Consider the following 18,206-nt stretch of genomic DNA (forward strand, 5'->3'; position numbering starts at 1 on the left):
GTACAGTTTGTCAAAGCTGGTGGAAGAAAAACACAACTGAAGACTTTAGCCATTTTTGTGTGTATACAGACTGGTGCCAAAGGATTGGCATTTTGTTTTATACCCAGGTAAAATCTGCAGTTTGTGATCAGTCGTGCCTATTTTTCCACATAAGAAGGAAAATTGATGGAACTGGACATTTGCAAACTTGAATAGACAAGCATTGTACTGACTCTGCTTGTTCTTTAACCATAGTCAGTTTCCACAGATCTTGTCACCAGAGCATGTTGTGTATACTTTGAGAGGGAGAAAAATCTATCAAAAGTATAGCAATGTGAATTGATCATCTCATTTAGGAATTAATTTTTAATTCATTACAAAAATTAAGACCATCCTTCTATTTGAAAATACAATCATCTCTGAATTTGAGTGTAAATTTGGCCTTACGAATTGATTTTCTATAGCAGTGGCCACTGATGGTAGGCCTTGCAAGGAAATGCCATAATTATAAAATATGTACTTGGGAAAATAAATCAGAGTATACCTTACCTATAGATAGAAATAACTATACAAAAGAACATGACCAGCAAAGGGCAATAAAATTATAGAAAGATAAGCAAGGTTCTAATATATCTATGGCAATATAGTTAAAGATGTGGTACATGTATACAGTGGAATATTACTCAGCCATAAAAAAACAAAATAATGCCATTTGCAGCAACATGGATTGTCATATTGAGTGAAGTAAGACAGAGAAATACAAATATCGTATGATATCGCTTATATATGGAATCTGAAAAAGATACAGATGAACTTATCTACAAAACAGAAATAGAGTTACAGATGTAGAAAATAAATTTATGGTTACCAGGGAAGGGGGAGGGATAAATTGGAAGATTGGGATTGACATATACACGCTACTATATATAAAATAGATAACTAATAAGGGCCTACTGTATAGTACAGGGAACTCTACTCAATACTCTGTAATGGCCTATATGGGAAAAGAATCTTAAAAAGAGTGGTTATATGTATATTTATAACATATTCACTTTGTTGTACACCTGAAACTAACACAACATTGTGAATCGACTATACTCCAATAAAAAAAAAAGAAAAGAAAAGAAAAAAAAGAATCCCTGTCCTGGCTGACACCTAGAGCTGCCTTATTTGAGCAGTAGGGGTCACTGCTGCTCTTCATAAGTGTAGGAGGTTTGTTCCCAAAAGCACACATGGTGAATACTTTATTAATATATATTATTAAGTCTGTTTGGGTGAAACCAATAGTACAAATCTTAAGGAAAGTCTCCCTTCATTAGTTAAGCTAATTTTTTTTTTTACTCACCGATATAGGACATCTCTATATTCTCTTTCAAAAATCAATAGCTTTTATGTATGCAGTTAAAATATATAATGGGGGAAAATCTCATAACAATAAATGAAAAGTATGCAAGTCATATGAAAAAAGCTTAAGGGACATAAAGAAGAAAATTTGAATCAATGAAAATGCATACCTTATTCTTGGATCAGAAGACTCAAAATTATAAATATCTGTTATGTCATTAATCTAATCTTGGGCATATTTTACAGAAAATACTATTAATTTAATTTAATACATTTTTATTAAATAGTGAAAGATTTTTTAAATGAATGTTATAAAATACTCCAAATAAAACGTTTTTATTTTCTACAGAGTTTTACTACTGGTACTATATACTTAATCACTTTAAGTGCTTTATTGCATCGTGTGAAAATACAGCTTCTGTTTCCGATGTGTGATTTATGCTTTTTTTAAAAACTCAGTTTGATTCCCAAACATTTGATCTTAACTTTCCCTTTGAAATAGTTCAGCAAACCCCAGAAGCTATCTCAGCCACTAATTAACTTACCTTTTAGAGTTTTTTTTTTTAATTAATTAATTTATTTTTGTCTGCGTTGGGTCTTTGTTTCTTTTGTTGTTGTTTTTGTTTGTTTTTTGTTTTGTTTTGTTTTAACATCTTTATTGGGGTATAATTGCTTTACAGTGGTGTGTTAGTTTCTGCTTTATAACAAAGTGAATCAGCTATACATATATCCCCATATCTCCTCCCTCCTGCATCTCCCTCCCACCCCTCTAGGTGGTCACAAAGCACCGAGCTGATCTCCCTGTGCTATGCGGCTGCTTCCCACTAGCTATCTTACATTTATTAGTATATATTAGTATCTTATATTTATTAGTATATATAAGTCCATGCCACTCTCTCACTTACCCTTCGTCCCAGCTTACCCTTCCCCCTCCCTGTGTCCTCAAGTCCATTCTCTACGTCTGCCTCTTTATTCCTGTCCTGCCCCTAGGTTCTTCAGAACCTTTTTTTTTAGATTCCATATATATATGTGTTAGCATACGGTGTTTATTTTTCTCTTTCTGACTTACTTCACGCTGTTAACAGTCTCTAGGCCCATCCACCTCACTACAAATAACTCAATTTCGTTTCCTTTTATGGCTGAGTAATATTCCATTGTATATATGTACCACATCTTCTTTATCCATTCATCCAATGATGGACACTTAGGTTGCTTCCATCTCCTGGCTATTGTAAATAGAGCTGCAATGAACATTGTGGTACATGACTCTTGTTGCTGTGCGTGGGCTTTCTCTAGTTGTGACGAGCGGGGGCTACTCTTCGTTGTGGTGCGCGGGCTTCTCATTGCGGTGGCTTCTCTTGTTGCAGAGCACGGGCTCTAGGCGCCCGGGCTTCAGGAGTTGTGGCTCGCGGGGTCTAGAGCTCAGGCTCAGTAGTTGTGGCACACAGGCTTAGTTGGTCTGCGGCATGTGGGATCTTCCCGGACCAGGGCTCAAACCCGTGTTCCCTGCATTGGCAGGAGGATTCTTAACCACTGCACCACCAGGGAAGCCCTAACTTACCTTTTAAATAGTACTCCCCTGCATTAACTTACCAAAAAATAATGGGGGTACTATTTAAAAGGACAATCAGGTGTCTCAGATTTCGCAGAAGAATCAGATGATCAAGTTTGGAAGTTTTGGTGGCTCCTGCTGCTGAAGTTGGTAGGCTTTCTCTCTAGAATGCTGCCATGAATATGACCTCAGGCCAATCAACCTAATTATTTCCTTTGCTTATTTCCTTTGCAAACATAAAACTGGGGGAGAGAAGCTGATAGGGCTAGCTTGGGTAAGGGATCTACCCCTACTCAGTCACCTGTGGCTAGAGGGTCAGGGTATCACAATACTAACAGGACTGCCGGAGCCCCACTCCTGCATTTTAGGGGTCATTCCAAGAGAAGGGAGCAGCACTCCAACTGGTGTTGGTCACACCCTTTGTGGTTTTGAGTCTAATGTGACAGAAGCAAAAGAGCATCTCTGTCTTTTCTCTAGCTCCTGTGATTGGCATTGGGTTGAAGGAGAAAATGTCCTATTTTTCTCCTTATTGCCGTGGTATCAGCTTCCGTAAGAAAAGCAAACTGATATCTACCAAGTCAATAGAAGGAGACTTTCCATAAGAGACAGAGCTAGCCCTACCCTTCTTCCCTGCAATGTGCTTTCCCATTGCAGATGCTAACCAGTTATGGCTGTCACTGTCACATTAGTCTCAGGCTTGCCCATCAAGCTCTGATCCAAGCTGGCTTCCAACTCTTCAGTATTAATTTCCCCTTGGATAGTGGTTCTCATACTGTGGTTCAGGGTAAGACAAAAAAAACATACAGAGACTAACAATGATTTAATATGGTTCTCAAAACCTATGCCTTCTTAGACAAAGAGAATCAGTATTTCATTTTATTTATTCAATCATTCACTCATTCTATGTTCACAAACTAGTTCAACAGATATTTGTCAAGTACCTGTCATGTGGCCGGTGTCTGATATAAACCACACAGTCATTCAAACCACAAGTTTCAAGTCCAAAAGCCTTTTCCTTTCAAGTCATTTTTCCCCTGGAAGGAGGTTAGGGTCCCTAAGTTACTGTTCCCAAAGCCTCACCTTTCCTGGTTCAGCACAGGGTCTTAGGTTCAGCACAGATAAGTAGTTTTTATTTTCTGTCTTCCCCTCTAGACACAAAGCTTCATGAGGACAGGGCTTTTGTCTATCTTGGCGACCAAAGTATCCTTGGCCTCTAGCACAAAGTAGGTGTTCTATAAATATTTGATGAACACAAATTGACTTGTGTGCTATAACTGGGCCTGACTTGAATTGTAAAAGTATCAACAACAAATGCTTGACAATCAGTGCTGGCAAGTCTGCCCTTCTTGCCAGAGAGCTGCTGGGCAGGACAGATAATTTCTGTTTTTTTCTGTCACTGATTTACTGCCCTTGACTTACATAAGAGGATCAGCTAATTCGAAGAACCCTGCACTATTGATCTAAAAACATAACTGAACAAATAGTACTCCCTTTCTCCTCCACCAATGACAACAACATTTTTAAAAATTTAAGTATTTTAGAGAGCAGAATCTCTGTAAATGCATTTCTTCTCTTTGAAAACATGGTAATTTACTTTGTAATATTAGGCATTTTAAAATGTTAGTATAGCTCTATAAAAAATCTAGCAAGAAGTAGAATTAAAGAAACTCATAGTTATTATTCACTGCATCAACCATGCCTCTCACACAGACATGAATATCCAGCCCACACCCACATATTACAGTGAAAATGTAAGTGAAAATAAAGGCTAAGGATGGGAGTGCCTGTCTGAGACACTGTAGTCTCAAGAAAAAGAGCTGACCAAAACAACGACAACAGCAAACCAAAAAGGTACAGGTTAATTCTTTATCATGTTTGCATTTTGTTGGGCAATATGGTCTAACAGGCACAGAGCATGAACTGTCTGGTCAGACAGACATGGGTCAAGTCCTGCTACCAGTACTTACTACTTGTATGCCTTGAGTACTTTACTTAACCTCTCTGAGTCTCTGTTTCATCATCTGTAAAACTTAAAGCAGATAAATGATTATCAGAGCTTGGAATCTGAAGCCTGTTTCAATGAAGGCTTGTTCACCCATTCATTCTACGATTTTTTATCAAATGCCTACTATGGTCTGTTTTATTCACCAATGTATCCCCAGCTTCTAGCACACTGCCTGTCACATAGGAGGCCCTCAAGAACTATTTGTGGAATGAATGTTTAGTGTCTGGTGTCATGGAGTATAAATTCTAGTGATTTCCTTCCACCTTCCTGTTGATGATGGCAAGAATGCCTGTCAGAGTAGAAAAACAGTTAGACTTATAAGGGAACTTTCACGTTAATGTTGTATAAGTTACTATAATATGCTAGAAGAAACAAAAAATTAACAAACTTCTGGGAATTAAATAATGGTTCTATTGCTAGTTGATGTAATGTCAGTGCTTGAAAATGAAGATAATATAATGTTACCTCAAAAGAAAAAAAATTTTTAGTTGTCTTAACATTGTCTGTCTTTTTAAATCAGCAAGAACCTGACATCATTAAAATAAAACCCTGCCCAGATGATTAAAATAAACTTTTCCTCAGTTACATTTTGAAGGGAAATATTATTGCATCTTCTTTTAATTGACACATGCATACACACATATTTGCTTTCTCAGTCAGAGTATGTATTCTTATAAGAAAAACTAAAACTAAGCTAATCATAATGTATAGTATTTACCCAGTACTAATGAATGAGATAAATTAGGAAAAATCCAATCAACTATTTTACTTAATTTAAACTCAACACTTTGCTTCTATAAATCTGAGTTAAAAGGATTTGGGAATGCAACTTATGTTACCCAGAGAAGAAAGAAATTTAGTGTGTTTGATACCATTATCAAGAGACTGCTTCAAAGCATTGTTTAAAACATATTCTCCTGATCCAAACCTGGATAACCTGCTATCTTTTTAAGAAAATCACTTAAAAAATTTAACAACAGATGTTTCACTTTGCATACCAAAAAAACCCAGGAAAATGCTGTAAAGAGCACACTTGCTGGGATTTTTGTTTTGGCTTTGGTTTTGCTTTTGATTCTTGTAAGAGTTGTTAATCCTGATTGCAAAAAACAATGAAAAGACAACAAAGATGCATTTGTTAGCTTATAGGAAATTATGAAAGGAAATGGTATCTGAGCTTCTATTTGAAATAGATATATGAAGGCTTCACTAATGTTAAAATAACATTGTTTTTATAAATATTAATAATATAAAATATAATATAAAAATAAAATGTTAAATATGTATCCAATCACCATAATAATGATTTTGATTTAGGAATCTGTAATCTACTAATTATTTTAATAATGTTTAGAATTATTTAAACATTTTAACATATTAGTAAAGAACAAAATATGGAAAGTGGTCAGAGCAAAAAAAGACTACATTTTCTTTTTCATGTTAGTCTATCATAGCATAAGGCATGAATATTATCGATAATTTTGTTATTCTGATTAATGTCTGAAAGATAAAATGAACACATGGTAATATTATTCTTGAGTTTAATGGCCTTTTTAAAACCTGAATTGCAGGATTACCCCAAAACAACACTTATGGTAAACCTCTAGTGAGTTCACAATGTTAGTGGGTGCCTTGTAAGTAGGTTGAATTTTTTTGTGCTTGGATTAAAAATATTTTTTTCCTCACACATTCTTTGGGAGCCTGTGTAGCATCCACGTTAATTTACAGGAAATGTGATACACAGCTCTTTTAGGAATGTCCCAATTTCCCATCATATTGTCCGATTAAATGAATTAAGGAACTTCGGTGTTACTAAACTCGGCCAACAGGGAACAGTTGTATGACAAGTAAATAAATCTTGCTGGGAACATGTTGCTTAAGGGATAAAATGGTTCAGCCAACAAGTGAACCAAAAAATTAAACGTTAACTAAGGAAGGTAATCACTTGGAAAGGCATAGCTAACAGAGGATTCAGGTATATATAGGATTGAAAATCTCTCAGTTAAGTCTATAGCAAAGGATGGTTTCTTGGAACTTCCCAAAATTTAAAACCATGAAACATCTACTACTGCTACTATTGTGTGTTTTTATAATTAAGGGCCAAGCTATTGATGACTACGATGAGGTGACTTTTAAATATTATTGTATTCTTACTAATATTATTAATATAAAATATAACCAAAACATAATCATATGTGAATATTTATTATAATGAAATTAACATTGATTTTAATTATGAAATTGAATTGTTAATCTCTAAGGCCTATTCTATTTAAAGAATGTTGCATAGTATTTCTTATATAAAAACAAAATAATAATTTCTCATTTTCTGGTTTATCACCTTTATTTTCCCAGGAAGAAGATGTCAGAGCTAATTTAAGATGTGTTTTTCCGATTGTTGCTATCCTGAGTACTATCATTTCCATTGCGTTCTAGCAATATGTTATTACAATTTGAGAACAAATATCTGAAAATTTCCCAGACTATAAAATAATAGAAGAGCAGCATTTTAAAAGAAAAAAGCTGTAGTAGCTAGATGGCTCTTTGGTGAAGGAGGGTAATATAAAGCTCCTGAAATTACAGGCTATTTATGAATGAAAATTGTAAACTAAATCTAAAAGCAGAATAGAGCAAGTATGGTAATAGAAGATTAAAAATTGTTTTTTTAAATGAGAAATTTATTTATTGTTATTATGAGTGGTTATCAAATATATCACTCCATTTAATTTATTCATTTGTAGAACAGTTTTTCCTCAAGAACTATCTTTGCTGATTTACTCCTACTGGTTTGAAGATGTCAAAAATACAAAAATACATTTAGAGAAATGAATATTTAAAGAATTAAAATTTTATTATCAGATAACTCCGGATCAAATTTCTTGTGTATAGCATAGTATCACCACACTAGAAATAAAAGTACACAGTAATACATAAATGAAGTGATTCATTTTGGATCACTTGTTGAATTTGAAGGGAACCTAAGTGTTTTAATTATCAAACTATACATATAAAAAGATAGTTATTTGGTTAATTGAATTAGGTAAGAAAAATGTAAAGAATGTGTAAGAGTAAACTTTTACAAAGTACTTGGCTAAGCACTTTTACACTCCTGCTCACCAACTAATCTACACAGAGACAGTTTACTAGTTTAGCCTTCCAATTGGATTTTCTAGTTTTAGTTATTTCAATAAGTGGTCTTCATAAACTTCATATAATTTCTTTTAAGATGTTTAACCTTTTTCATTTACTTTTCTCTAGTAAAGCTAGATCACCAACACTACCTCTTTAATTATATTCTAAAATAAAAAGGAAATATTTTTCTTCTGTTATAATTTGATCTGTAGTAAACAGATGAATCACATTTCACAAAATTCCTGTCTGGCTGGGACCATGTCTTTGACACAAAATATGTATATTTCCTACAAATCTTCATACATTATTATTTTTCTTGCAGTCACACATAACATATACTATAGTTTAATTTCAGCAGTTAAGCAGGGGAATCTTGATCCAACTTGCCTGGGTTTAAAGCCTAGCGTTCTATCACTAAATGTTAAATATTATTCTAACTTACTGAATAAATGACAGTGAAATTCCAAACAGTCATTTGATGACTTCTAGGCCCACAAAATAGCTAGAGAGCTTAGTCTCTGCAGCAAGTCTAGTCATTTGTTAATTTGTAATTAAGTGCCAAAAGGTGAAAGTACTGACAAAGGTCATATGATGATAATATAGTTAATCTAAGCCAGCACTTTTGTATTGCATTGCATATTTTCCACTTCACTATCTTTTAATGTAATATTTTTTCAATTAGCAAATAATTTTAATTGCAATGCACATACCTTGAGAATTATTTTAAATATGAGAAAATCATGGTATTTGATAAAGGAAATCAAGTAGAAAATTTCATGAGAATGATTTAACAATTTTGTTGATAGAAGTTAAGGTTGAAGTTAGTAGTGGAAAAGCCACTTACACTGTAGTATCTGTTATGTGTGATTGCAATAAAAATAATAATAATAACTCAATATGTGCCAGGTATTCTTCTAAGGGTGTCATATGCAATAAGTCATTTAATCCTAACAATCATCTTATACGGCAGATACTTTTATCATCCCTATTTTACAGATGAAGTAACTTGCCGAAGATCTTTATAGCTAGTAAGTGGTGGGGGTCAAGACTTGAAACCAAGCAGTCTGGCTCCAGAATGCCTTATTCCTCTTCAAACGTGTTAGAGCCAATGGTTGTCTTATTACAAATAAATCCTAAGTAAATTTCGCTTTTAATAAATCTGTATTACCTCTTAAATATTATTATATAGGAGTTAGCCAAATTAATCATCAATTCATAAAAATTGAAAGTAAAAAAATAATTAACAATAATTACAGGAATTTAGTAATCCAGTGCCTTGAGAACATTTATTCCTCCTGACGGTATAGATTTCTTACTATTTTGTGTCTTCCAACTTATAGGTTTCAGGAATCTGAGGTCATTACCTTTCATTATCTAATGCAACATTTTTTAAAGTCTCTTTTTAAAAACTACCCCAGGCACAATAGCTTTTTGCACTGTTTTTCTTTCTACTGTTACTGAAGAGACCTAAGGAACCTATTGATTTACGAACAACAACTAGCTAGTTGATGGATCTTAAGCAAATCCTCAGTCATTTGATAACCTAAGTTATAGAATGAGGGTGTTGGAATAGCTGCTCTAAAATCTCCTATAACACTCTACGTTTTATTTCTGCCTGGTTCCCTGAAGTTTCATTTGGATGCCCGTGGTCATCGACCCTATGACAAGAAGAGGGAAGAGCCTCCCAGCCTGAGACCCGTCCCCCCTCCCATCAGCGGAGATGGCTATAAGGCTCGTCCAGCCAAAACAGCTAACCGCCAGAAGAAAGTGGAGAGAAAACCCCCTGATGCTGACGGCTGCCTGCACGCTGACCCAGACCTGGTGGGTGGGCCTGCCATGCGAAGAAGGCCTGTATTCATCATGTCTTCCTGATGTTGTGTTGACCCACATTACCATCATTTTTATTTTGTTTGTTTCTTTTGGATGTAAATACAAAACATAAACTTATTGGGCCCTGAGCTAAGGGTGCCTTTCTAATTTTCTTTGGTCTGGGCCCAAGATTACAAATTAGGACACATGAAACATCATGAAACATCATCTCCTTTGTACTTTGCCCACTTTGTCTGTTCAGATGGTAACATTTTCATAGCCTAATTACCTTTGTTCTGTGGTAAAGATTATTTTTAATCTTCAGAGGAATATAATGATGAACCTAGAATTTCTGGTCTCACATAAAGAAAATCAAATTGCAAGTTTTTATATTGGTGAATGATATCATTGAATTTTCACTATGTGCTATTTTCACAAATATCCATAACCCCAATCCTTCATCTAATGTTGGCTATTTTCTTTGTTTGCAGGGCGTGTTGTGTCCTACAGGATGTCAGTTGCAAGATACTTTGGTAAAAGAGGAAAGACTAACCAGAAAGAATGTAGAAGAGTTAATGACTAATATAGAGTCTGTTTCCCAGACCGCTTCTTCCACCTTTCAGTATATAACTCTGCTAAGAAACATTTGGAAAGAGAGGCAGAAGCAAGTAAAAGGTAGATGTCCTTGTGTTTCCTGTTTGATTCTGTTATAAAATTGAAACTGTCAGAGTGCCATGGGAATGCACAATTCTGAGAAGATCCATGTTTCTAGATGAGTCCGAGTAGTTCAGTATGAGCCTGATTACCCCAAGGTCCTCACTTAGGCATCTTCACCTGCAACTTGTCTGACAAGCACTATGCAGCTCTTATTCCCAGTCTGGCATCAGCAAGGATGATTCTCTATGAAAATTTTCACTGTGAGTCCTTATTTTTAGTCTATAAAAAAAACTTGTGACTCCGAAGACAGTATATTCACAGAGTAAAAATTTAGCATTTATAGATTTAACATTTGAGGTTTTGAATATAACTGTGTCCAGGATATACTCAATTGAATTGAAGATAATGATCTTACCCTTTGAATCCTGAGATGTGAACTTTGAGTGCTATTGTCTTGGTGGTTAGGAATCAGCTAGTGAGCCAGCATGGCATAGGTGTTTCAGGGAGTAGCAAACCCAAGTTTGGACATTTTTCAAAGGAATCATGGCATTTCTCTTGTGTATTTCAAGTCTCTGCTGTACTTAAGTAAGATGAATAAATAAATCAAGTGTATCTACTCCATAAGATGTTGAACTTCTGAGATGGAAAGCCTAAGTCCTGCTTTCTCCTCTTTTCCTCACCAAAGTAATAAACAACTTATTGTATTTATTATTAGCCATAATTTTTAGCTTAATCTAAGGTAAATTACTATTATAGTAGCTAGACTATATGTTAATTTGTGTATGCCATGGGGAAAATAATTTCCCCTAAGTACAACTACCTATCATGACTGCCCGATGTTCATTCGGGGTCTATAAGTTCATTCTCAGAAAATCAGAATCACAATTGTGTGGTTGAATACATTTAGTTTTTTTATCGAGAGAAAATGCTAACCATTCCTACATAATTTCATTTTTCCAGATAATGAAAATGTAATAAATGAGTACTCCTCACAGCTGGAAAAGCACCAGTTATATATAGATGAGACTGTGAACAGTAATATTCCAACTAAACTTCGTGTGCTCCGTTCAATTCTGGAAAATCTGAGAAGCAAAATACAAAAATTAGAATCGGATGTCTCAACTCAGATGGAATACTGCCGCAGCCCGTGTACTGTCACTTGCAATATTCCTGTGGTGTCTGGCAGAGGTAGCTAGTTAAGACACATATTTCTAGTAGGTTCCAGAAGAACTCACACTCTCTAAAAATAAGAGAACTAAAAGAAGTCCAGTGGATTTCCCAACAGATCCTAATGACATCTTAGCACATCATGAAGATATCCCTAGCATGCCTAATACATTTGCCAGTTTTTGATGAGTAGGAAGCAGTGTAATTATGGTGGTAGCTCCATGGGTGTAATGTACATGCTTTCTTGAAAAGATGCTGGAATCATGGATACATACATGTAAAGATTTCTCCATCACGTGAGTTCTGGAAGTTTATGGATATCACAGGACACAAAAGGTAGAGAAGAGCTTTTTCACCCCCTTGGCAGATAGAATTCCTTGAAACTGAGTTTGATTTTTAGTAAAAGGAAGATTCAGTTTCTACAACATATTCTCAAATGTCTAAAATAAAATGTTCCTTAGTATCTATGTAATCAGTTATCTTACAAAATTAGTGACTAAAGACAAGGTAATGATGTTGTAATTCCTAAATATAATGTTATCTTATGGTTGCAGAATGTGAGGAAATTATCAGGAATGGAGGTGAAACATCTGAAATGTATCTCATTCAGACTGACAGTTCTACCAAACCATATAGAGTATACTGTGATATGAAAACAGAAAGAGGAGGTAAGCGTTTGATAGCTTTTGACCTATTATGCTGAAATTATTTTAATGCCAGGAAATAAAACCTAGCTTTAACGTAGCTAACAATGAGCCATTTGATTTGGAATTCAATCTGATGTTTTAGAATATCTCTGATTCACAATTTGGGGTAAGATAAGGCACTTGCAGTTTCCAAAGATTTTGCGAGTTTTCCTCTCACATCTATTTCCTTATTATATCTATTTTGGAGCACTAAATATCAATGGGCATGAATTAAATGGGCAAGGAATTCAGACATTGCCCTCAAAGTGACATTATTTGTTAGTGGTAATGTGTGTTATTTTGTTTCTTTCAACCAAAGGATGGACAGTAATTCAGAACCGTCAAGATGGTAGTGTTGACTTTGGCAGGAAATGGGATCCATATAAGGAAGGATTTGGAAATATTGCAACCAATGCAGATGGGAAAAAATACTGTGGTGTACCAGGTAAAAGCTAGGAGTACAAAATAAAATCATTCTTTTTTAGATTATTTTTCTCCATTTAAAAAACATAGTGTTGGTAGTCTGTTTTTAGGAGTTTTAGGAGGTTAAGAAGAATTTACAAAAAGAGTATAAAAGCTAATGATGAGGGGGAAAAGCCAGTTTTTTTTTTTTAAAGGTTTTATTTTTGGTGAGATTTTATTTTATTTTTCCTTTAGGTGAGTATTGGCTTGGAAATGACAAAATTAGTCAGCTTACCAGGTTGGGACCCACAAAGCTTTTTATTGAAATGGAGGACTGGAAAGGAGATAAGGTGACAGCACTCTATGAAGGATTCACTGTACAGAATGAGGCCAACAAATATCAACTCTCAGTGAGCAACTACAAGGGCACAGCTGGCAATGCCCTCATAGAAGGAGCTTCTCAGCTGGTGGGAGAAAACCGGACTATGACCATCCACAACAGCATGTTCTTCAGCACATACGACAGAGACAACGATGGCTGGTACGTGCTGGTTCTTCCGTCCTGCTTTTAGCACCGCTGCTAACATAGCTGCTTGGAGTCATTAATGATCACTAATGTGATTAGTGACTCTCATTTCTTGGGTACTTCCTGTGTGCCAGCCACTGTGCTAAGCTCTTTCTGGGTCACTCTAAAGCACTCCAGCTATAACGTTGCCATTACTATCCTCATTTTACAAATGAAAATTAGAGAGATTAAGTAATTTACACAAAATCACATAACCATAAAAGATACAACTGGAATTTGAGCACAGTTACAAAGTAGTGCGTACTTAGACAGATTTCCCTGTCTCTAAATTGGACTGTGTATATCAAAACCTCCATTTTGTTTTCCAGGGATCTGTAACACTAAGGGATCTGAAAGCTATCATTTCAGGATAAAGTAACAAATATAGATTAATTTGCCACATAGGCCCAGTTCTCTCCCTTTCTTCCTATAAGGCAGAGAAGACCTTTGCTGTGTAATTGTGACTTTACATATAGAACCAGAGGGAAGGAATATTGCACCCAGCACTTCTCTGTGCGTACTTTGCAAAGAATTAACTTGAGGGCACTGCAGTTCTAATAACCCCAAACAAATTTCCTTTCAGGAAAACTACAGATCCCAGAAAGCAGTGTTCTAAAGAGGATGGTGGTGGATGGTGGTATAATAGATGTCATGCGGCCAATCCAAATGGCAGATACTACTGGGGTGGCCCTTATACCTGGGACATGGCAAAGCACGGCACAGACGATGGAGTGGTGTGGATGAACTGGCAGGGGTCCTGGTACTCGATGAAGAAGATGTCCATGAAGATCAGGCCCTACTTCCCAGAGCACTAGTCCTCCACACATAGATTATTATTCTTCCCCATGTGACAACATTTTTATATATCATGTCATCAGAATTTTTTTTCATACCTTATATCCCTCTAAAGCTATCAAAATGTAGTAAGTGTGACTTTTTGGAAACATTATTTAGGCAAATGACATTTAAAACAGCACATGATTTTCTTTCATATTCATCATTTCTATTGCATGCCAAGATGTAACTAAAAGGATGACTGTGGATAGTCAGTGTTCATAATTTCAGTGGATTGTGAAAAGTTTCAAATTAGGAAGAGAAATGTTCTATCCTTGTGGGAAAACTGTGAGGTGAGCTAAAAACCTGTGTTTAAAAGTCCACTTTTAAACCTCTCTTTATTTATGTAAGATCTGTCACAGAAAACTCAAAAAGATTTATTCATTAAACTGGTTTCTGTTACAATAAATTAATGTTTTCTTATTTTGTACTCCACACGGCCACTGAATTAGGCTTTGAACTTGTGAGAAAAGAGAAGCATTCACAACCTCAAGTAGCTAATGAAGTGTCAGTGAACCCCTGAAGTTTCAGCATCTCCCTCTGCACCATGAAAATCCCCACTGCTCTGCAGGGAACTAGACTTGCAGATCAGAGATCCCAAGAGGACAGTCACGGTCAAGTCTTCACCATTTGTTTTTTGAGGGAAACAGCAAGGGAGGAAGCAGCATTTGCCTGTTGCCTCTGGAAATTCGGCCTATTGGCCTCAACTGGGTTTTTGTTTTTCACATGGTCACACCAGAACTGAAGTAGAAGTGAATTTCTCTTCTTTCTACTTCTCCTCAGCAAATGAGTATATCAACTCAACTTTCTTTTACTCTGTATTCTCCATCTGCCCTGTGCAACCCTCTGACCCTTAGTCCTCCTTCCCTCTTGTAGCATCATTGCCACTGATTTTCATGGAAACATTGTCCTGATGCTCATCTTCTTCACCTTTGCATCTAAGCAAAGGTTATTCATTTCTATCATGGAAATACCATCACTCCCTTAATTCCTCATCATAGCCAACTTCAACTTTTACCTGGTTTCCCTGCCATAGGTTCTGTCCCACCTATATTCAATTTGTCTGTTACTCTGCCATCACATATACCATCCTAAAAACAGAAAATTCTGACCAATTTACTTTCCTGCTTAATGTTAGCTCATTGTTATCTAAGTGTTAAAATCCAGATTTCTTAGCTGGGAGTGAAAATGGCTTGTTACTTGGTCCCAGCACTGTCTCCTGCCCCTGTCCCCCTTCACTATACATCTGCACTTTTGTCACAGTGAATTTTTCACCATTCCCGGAAAGGTCAGGCCCTTTTATATTGTGCTCCCATTGTAAACAACATCTTTCCTCCAACACCATCTGACAAAATTGCTGTCCATTTCAAGCTTCGCTTTAAATACAATTTGTCTGTTCTACACATCTTTCTCCTTCTTTGATAATGAGCTCTTACTCATCTTTGATTCCAGAATCATCTGCTTGTCAGAAAGTCAGATTTTCATAAATTTATAAATATTCTATGACTAAACCCAATGATTATCAAGATCTTGGATAGCCCTTTTTTAGGTAGAGCCCATTTTCCAATAAAGACACATAGAAACTCAATATGCAAGATACTGGAAATTAGAAATTTTGCAGCAAGCCTGAGTGTATCAAAAGCCCACGAAATAAAGGATGGGGAGGTGGCAGGGGCCCAATCTAAGGGCAATATCCCTCAGATCTTTGCTCAACCCCCTTATGTACTCAGAGAGGACTAAGAGAATCCTAGAGTTTAAAGTAAAACCACAGATTAAAACCCACTAAAGTAGATAATCCGATGGTCAATTTCTTAGTTAATGTACAAGTAGCAGAAACACAGAGACCACACCTGGGTAATATGTAATATCTATCTAGAAGGAAGTAAGCCTTCTTAAGGTATCAGTTGGTAAGAAATGTTACCTATCTGATTTTGCCCATTCAAGCTTCACAATTTCAAATACAATCAAAAGGTAGTGTCCCCTAGTTAGAATATATAAAACAGTATCTAAAAAGGTTAACTCATGACTTTTATGAAGATAATAAAAAGATGAGTTGAAAATTAATAATCCCACACTATGGCATGAGAACTATAATATATTTATTATACAATTAAGACTGAAAGTATGGAACAAACTATAAAGGATATATGCACTTGGGATGTAAACTTCCCATTCCTCTGCATTTAGGAACCAAGGAAAACAAGTAACCAATGTTAACTGAAGCCTTGTTTTTTAAGGTGAAAACACATGTGGCAAAAACGTAGATTATCTAGCATACCACGAGCCACAGTAGTTGAACTGACATTTCTGTTCAACCATTACACACAGCAATCATCTAAACCTGCAGAGCTTATTTAGAAAAGAGAGTTCCTGGAGTCAACCCAGGTTTATTACATCGGAGCCTCTACATGGGAAGATCCTAAGAATATATATTTTTAATAAATGTCCCCAAGAGATTCTGATCACCAGCTGGATTTCGGAACGAGTGATTCAGGCTACATTTGCATTCACCTGAGACTCCCATCTTTCTTATCTAGCACTCTTCCCACTCAAGCGGTGACTGTGAGGCAATATTTAGAGCAAGAGGTCATCTTTGAAATTACTGTAACTTCATACCGTGACCACTAACTATCTTTAAGGCTCAACTTGGATTTAGCAGCTAGAACCACTATTTCTTTTCTGGTATCTGTCAGTCTCAGCTGATTCTTTAGTTGCACTTTTAGTTTTTCTGAGGTGTAGAAACAAATGAAAGATGCTACCTACCATTTGTACATAGAGCTGAAGCTGTGATCTGAACACCATGCATTCCCCCACTGTGCCATGTGATCTGATGCTCCCTGCTTGATGCTCCCACTGTCACTCAGCTCTGCACCAAGTCACAATGTGTTGGTGCATAATTATGCCTAAACCTAGCAAATGGAATAAGTTCTGTTTATTTTAACATTAATTGTGGTTTTAAATAACGAAAGTAGTACATATTATGTGTAGACGTTTTGGGAAATACAGAGAAATGTAGAACAATTTATAATTTCAGCACTAAGAGGGAAGCAGCTAATATCTCGGTAGATGTTTTTCTTTTTATCCTGTGTGCATTTTAGAACTTGAATATTTCACATTGTGGCACAGAAAATTTTCCATGTTACTTAATATTCTTCTATAGTGTTATTTTCTATATGATTTTTAATGACCATATAATATTCCATTGTGTGCCATGTACTCCTTTTTTTTTTTTTTTTGCGTGGGGGCGGTTCGCGGGCCTCTCACTGTTGTGGCCTCTCCCATTGCGAAGCACAGGTTCCGGACGCACAGGCTCAGCGGCCATGGCTCACAGGCCTAGCCGCTCCGCGGCATGTGGGATCTTCCCGGACCGGGGCACGAACCCGTATCCCCTGCATCGGCAGGTGGACTCTCAACCACTGCACCACCAGGGAAGCCCATACTCTTTTTTAAGCAAGTGTCTCTCATTAGACATTTAGATTTTCTGACCTAGTCCTAATAAAGACAATACTGCAATTAGCATCCTTATGCATAACTTTTTTGCATATATACATAATCTGTATTATCTATAATATAGGTTTTTATCTATTTCTTTCTAGAATAAATTCCTAGAAGCAGAATTTCTAGAGGAAATAAAGGATTCTGGCATTCTAAAAGTTTTTAAAATAAATATATTACCAAATAACTCTCCATAAAGATTGCATTGATTTACATGTAACACACAGAATTAGAGGTGTTTGTATTTTTATTTTTCTTCTCCTTCATGAATGCTGAAAGTTATGATTAAAATATTGACAATTGCTTTAATTTTCATATCTTTAATTACTGGTGCAACTAAGGGATTTTAAAATGTTTAATGATCATTTGTGTATCTTGTTTTGAGAGTTTCCTTTCAGGTCCTAGCCCCAATTTTCTATTAGGAGAATCATCTTTTATATGAATTTTTAACCATTCATTATATATGTAGGATAGCAATCAGGAGCATGATATTACTCACTATTTACTCAACTATTTTATTTCCTAGGTGATTACACTGGGAGAGTCATATGCTTATGCAAATAGTCTTAACTGGTATGAATA

The 18,206-nt window shown here is 35.8% G+C and overlaps 1 protein-coding gene across 1 annotated transcript; it reads left to right on the forward strand.

The window, feature by feature from the left end:
- The first annotated feature begins 6,872 nt into the window (after positions 1–6,872).
- FGB (fibrinogen beta chain) lies at positions 6,873–14,538 on the forward strand. Its single transcript, XM_082653913.1, has 8 exons — positions 6,873–7,002; positions 9,639–9,830; positions 10,310–10,493; positions 11,436–11,663; positions 12,197–12,310; positions 12,648–12,773; positions 12,986–13,271; positions 13,879–14,538. Exons 1-8 carry the CDS (start codon positions 6,898–6,900, stop codon positions 14,108–14,110), a joined length of 1,467 nt encoding a protein of 488 aa, XP_082510039.1. The 5' UTR covers positions 6,873–6,897; the 3' UTR covers positions 14,111–14,538.
- Positions 14,539–18,206: the final 3,668 nt, after the last annotated feature.

This window comes from Grampus griseus (genome assembly GCF_964374135.1).
Source record: "Grampus griseus genome assembly, chromosome: 4".
Lineage (NCBI taxonomy): Eukaryota > Metazoa > Chordata > Mammalia > Artiodactyla > Delphinidae > Grampus > Grampus griseus.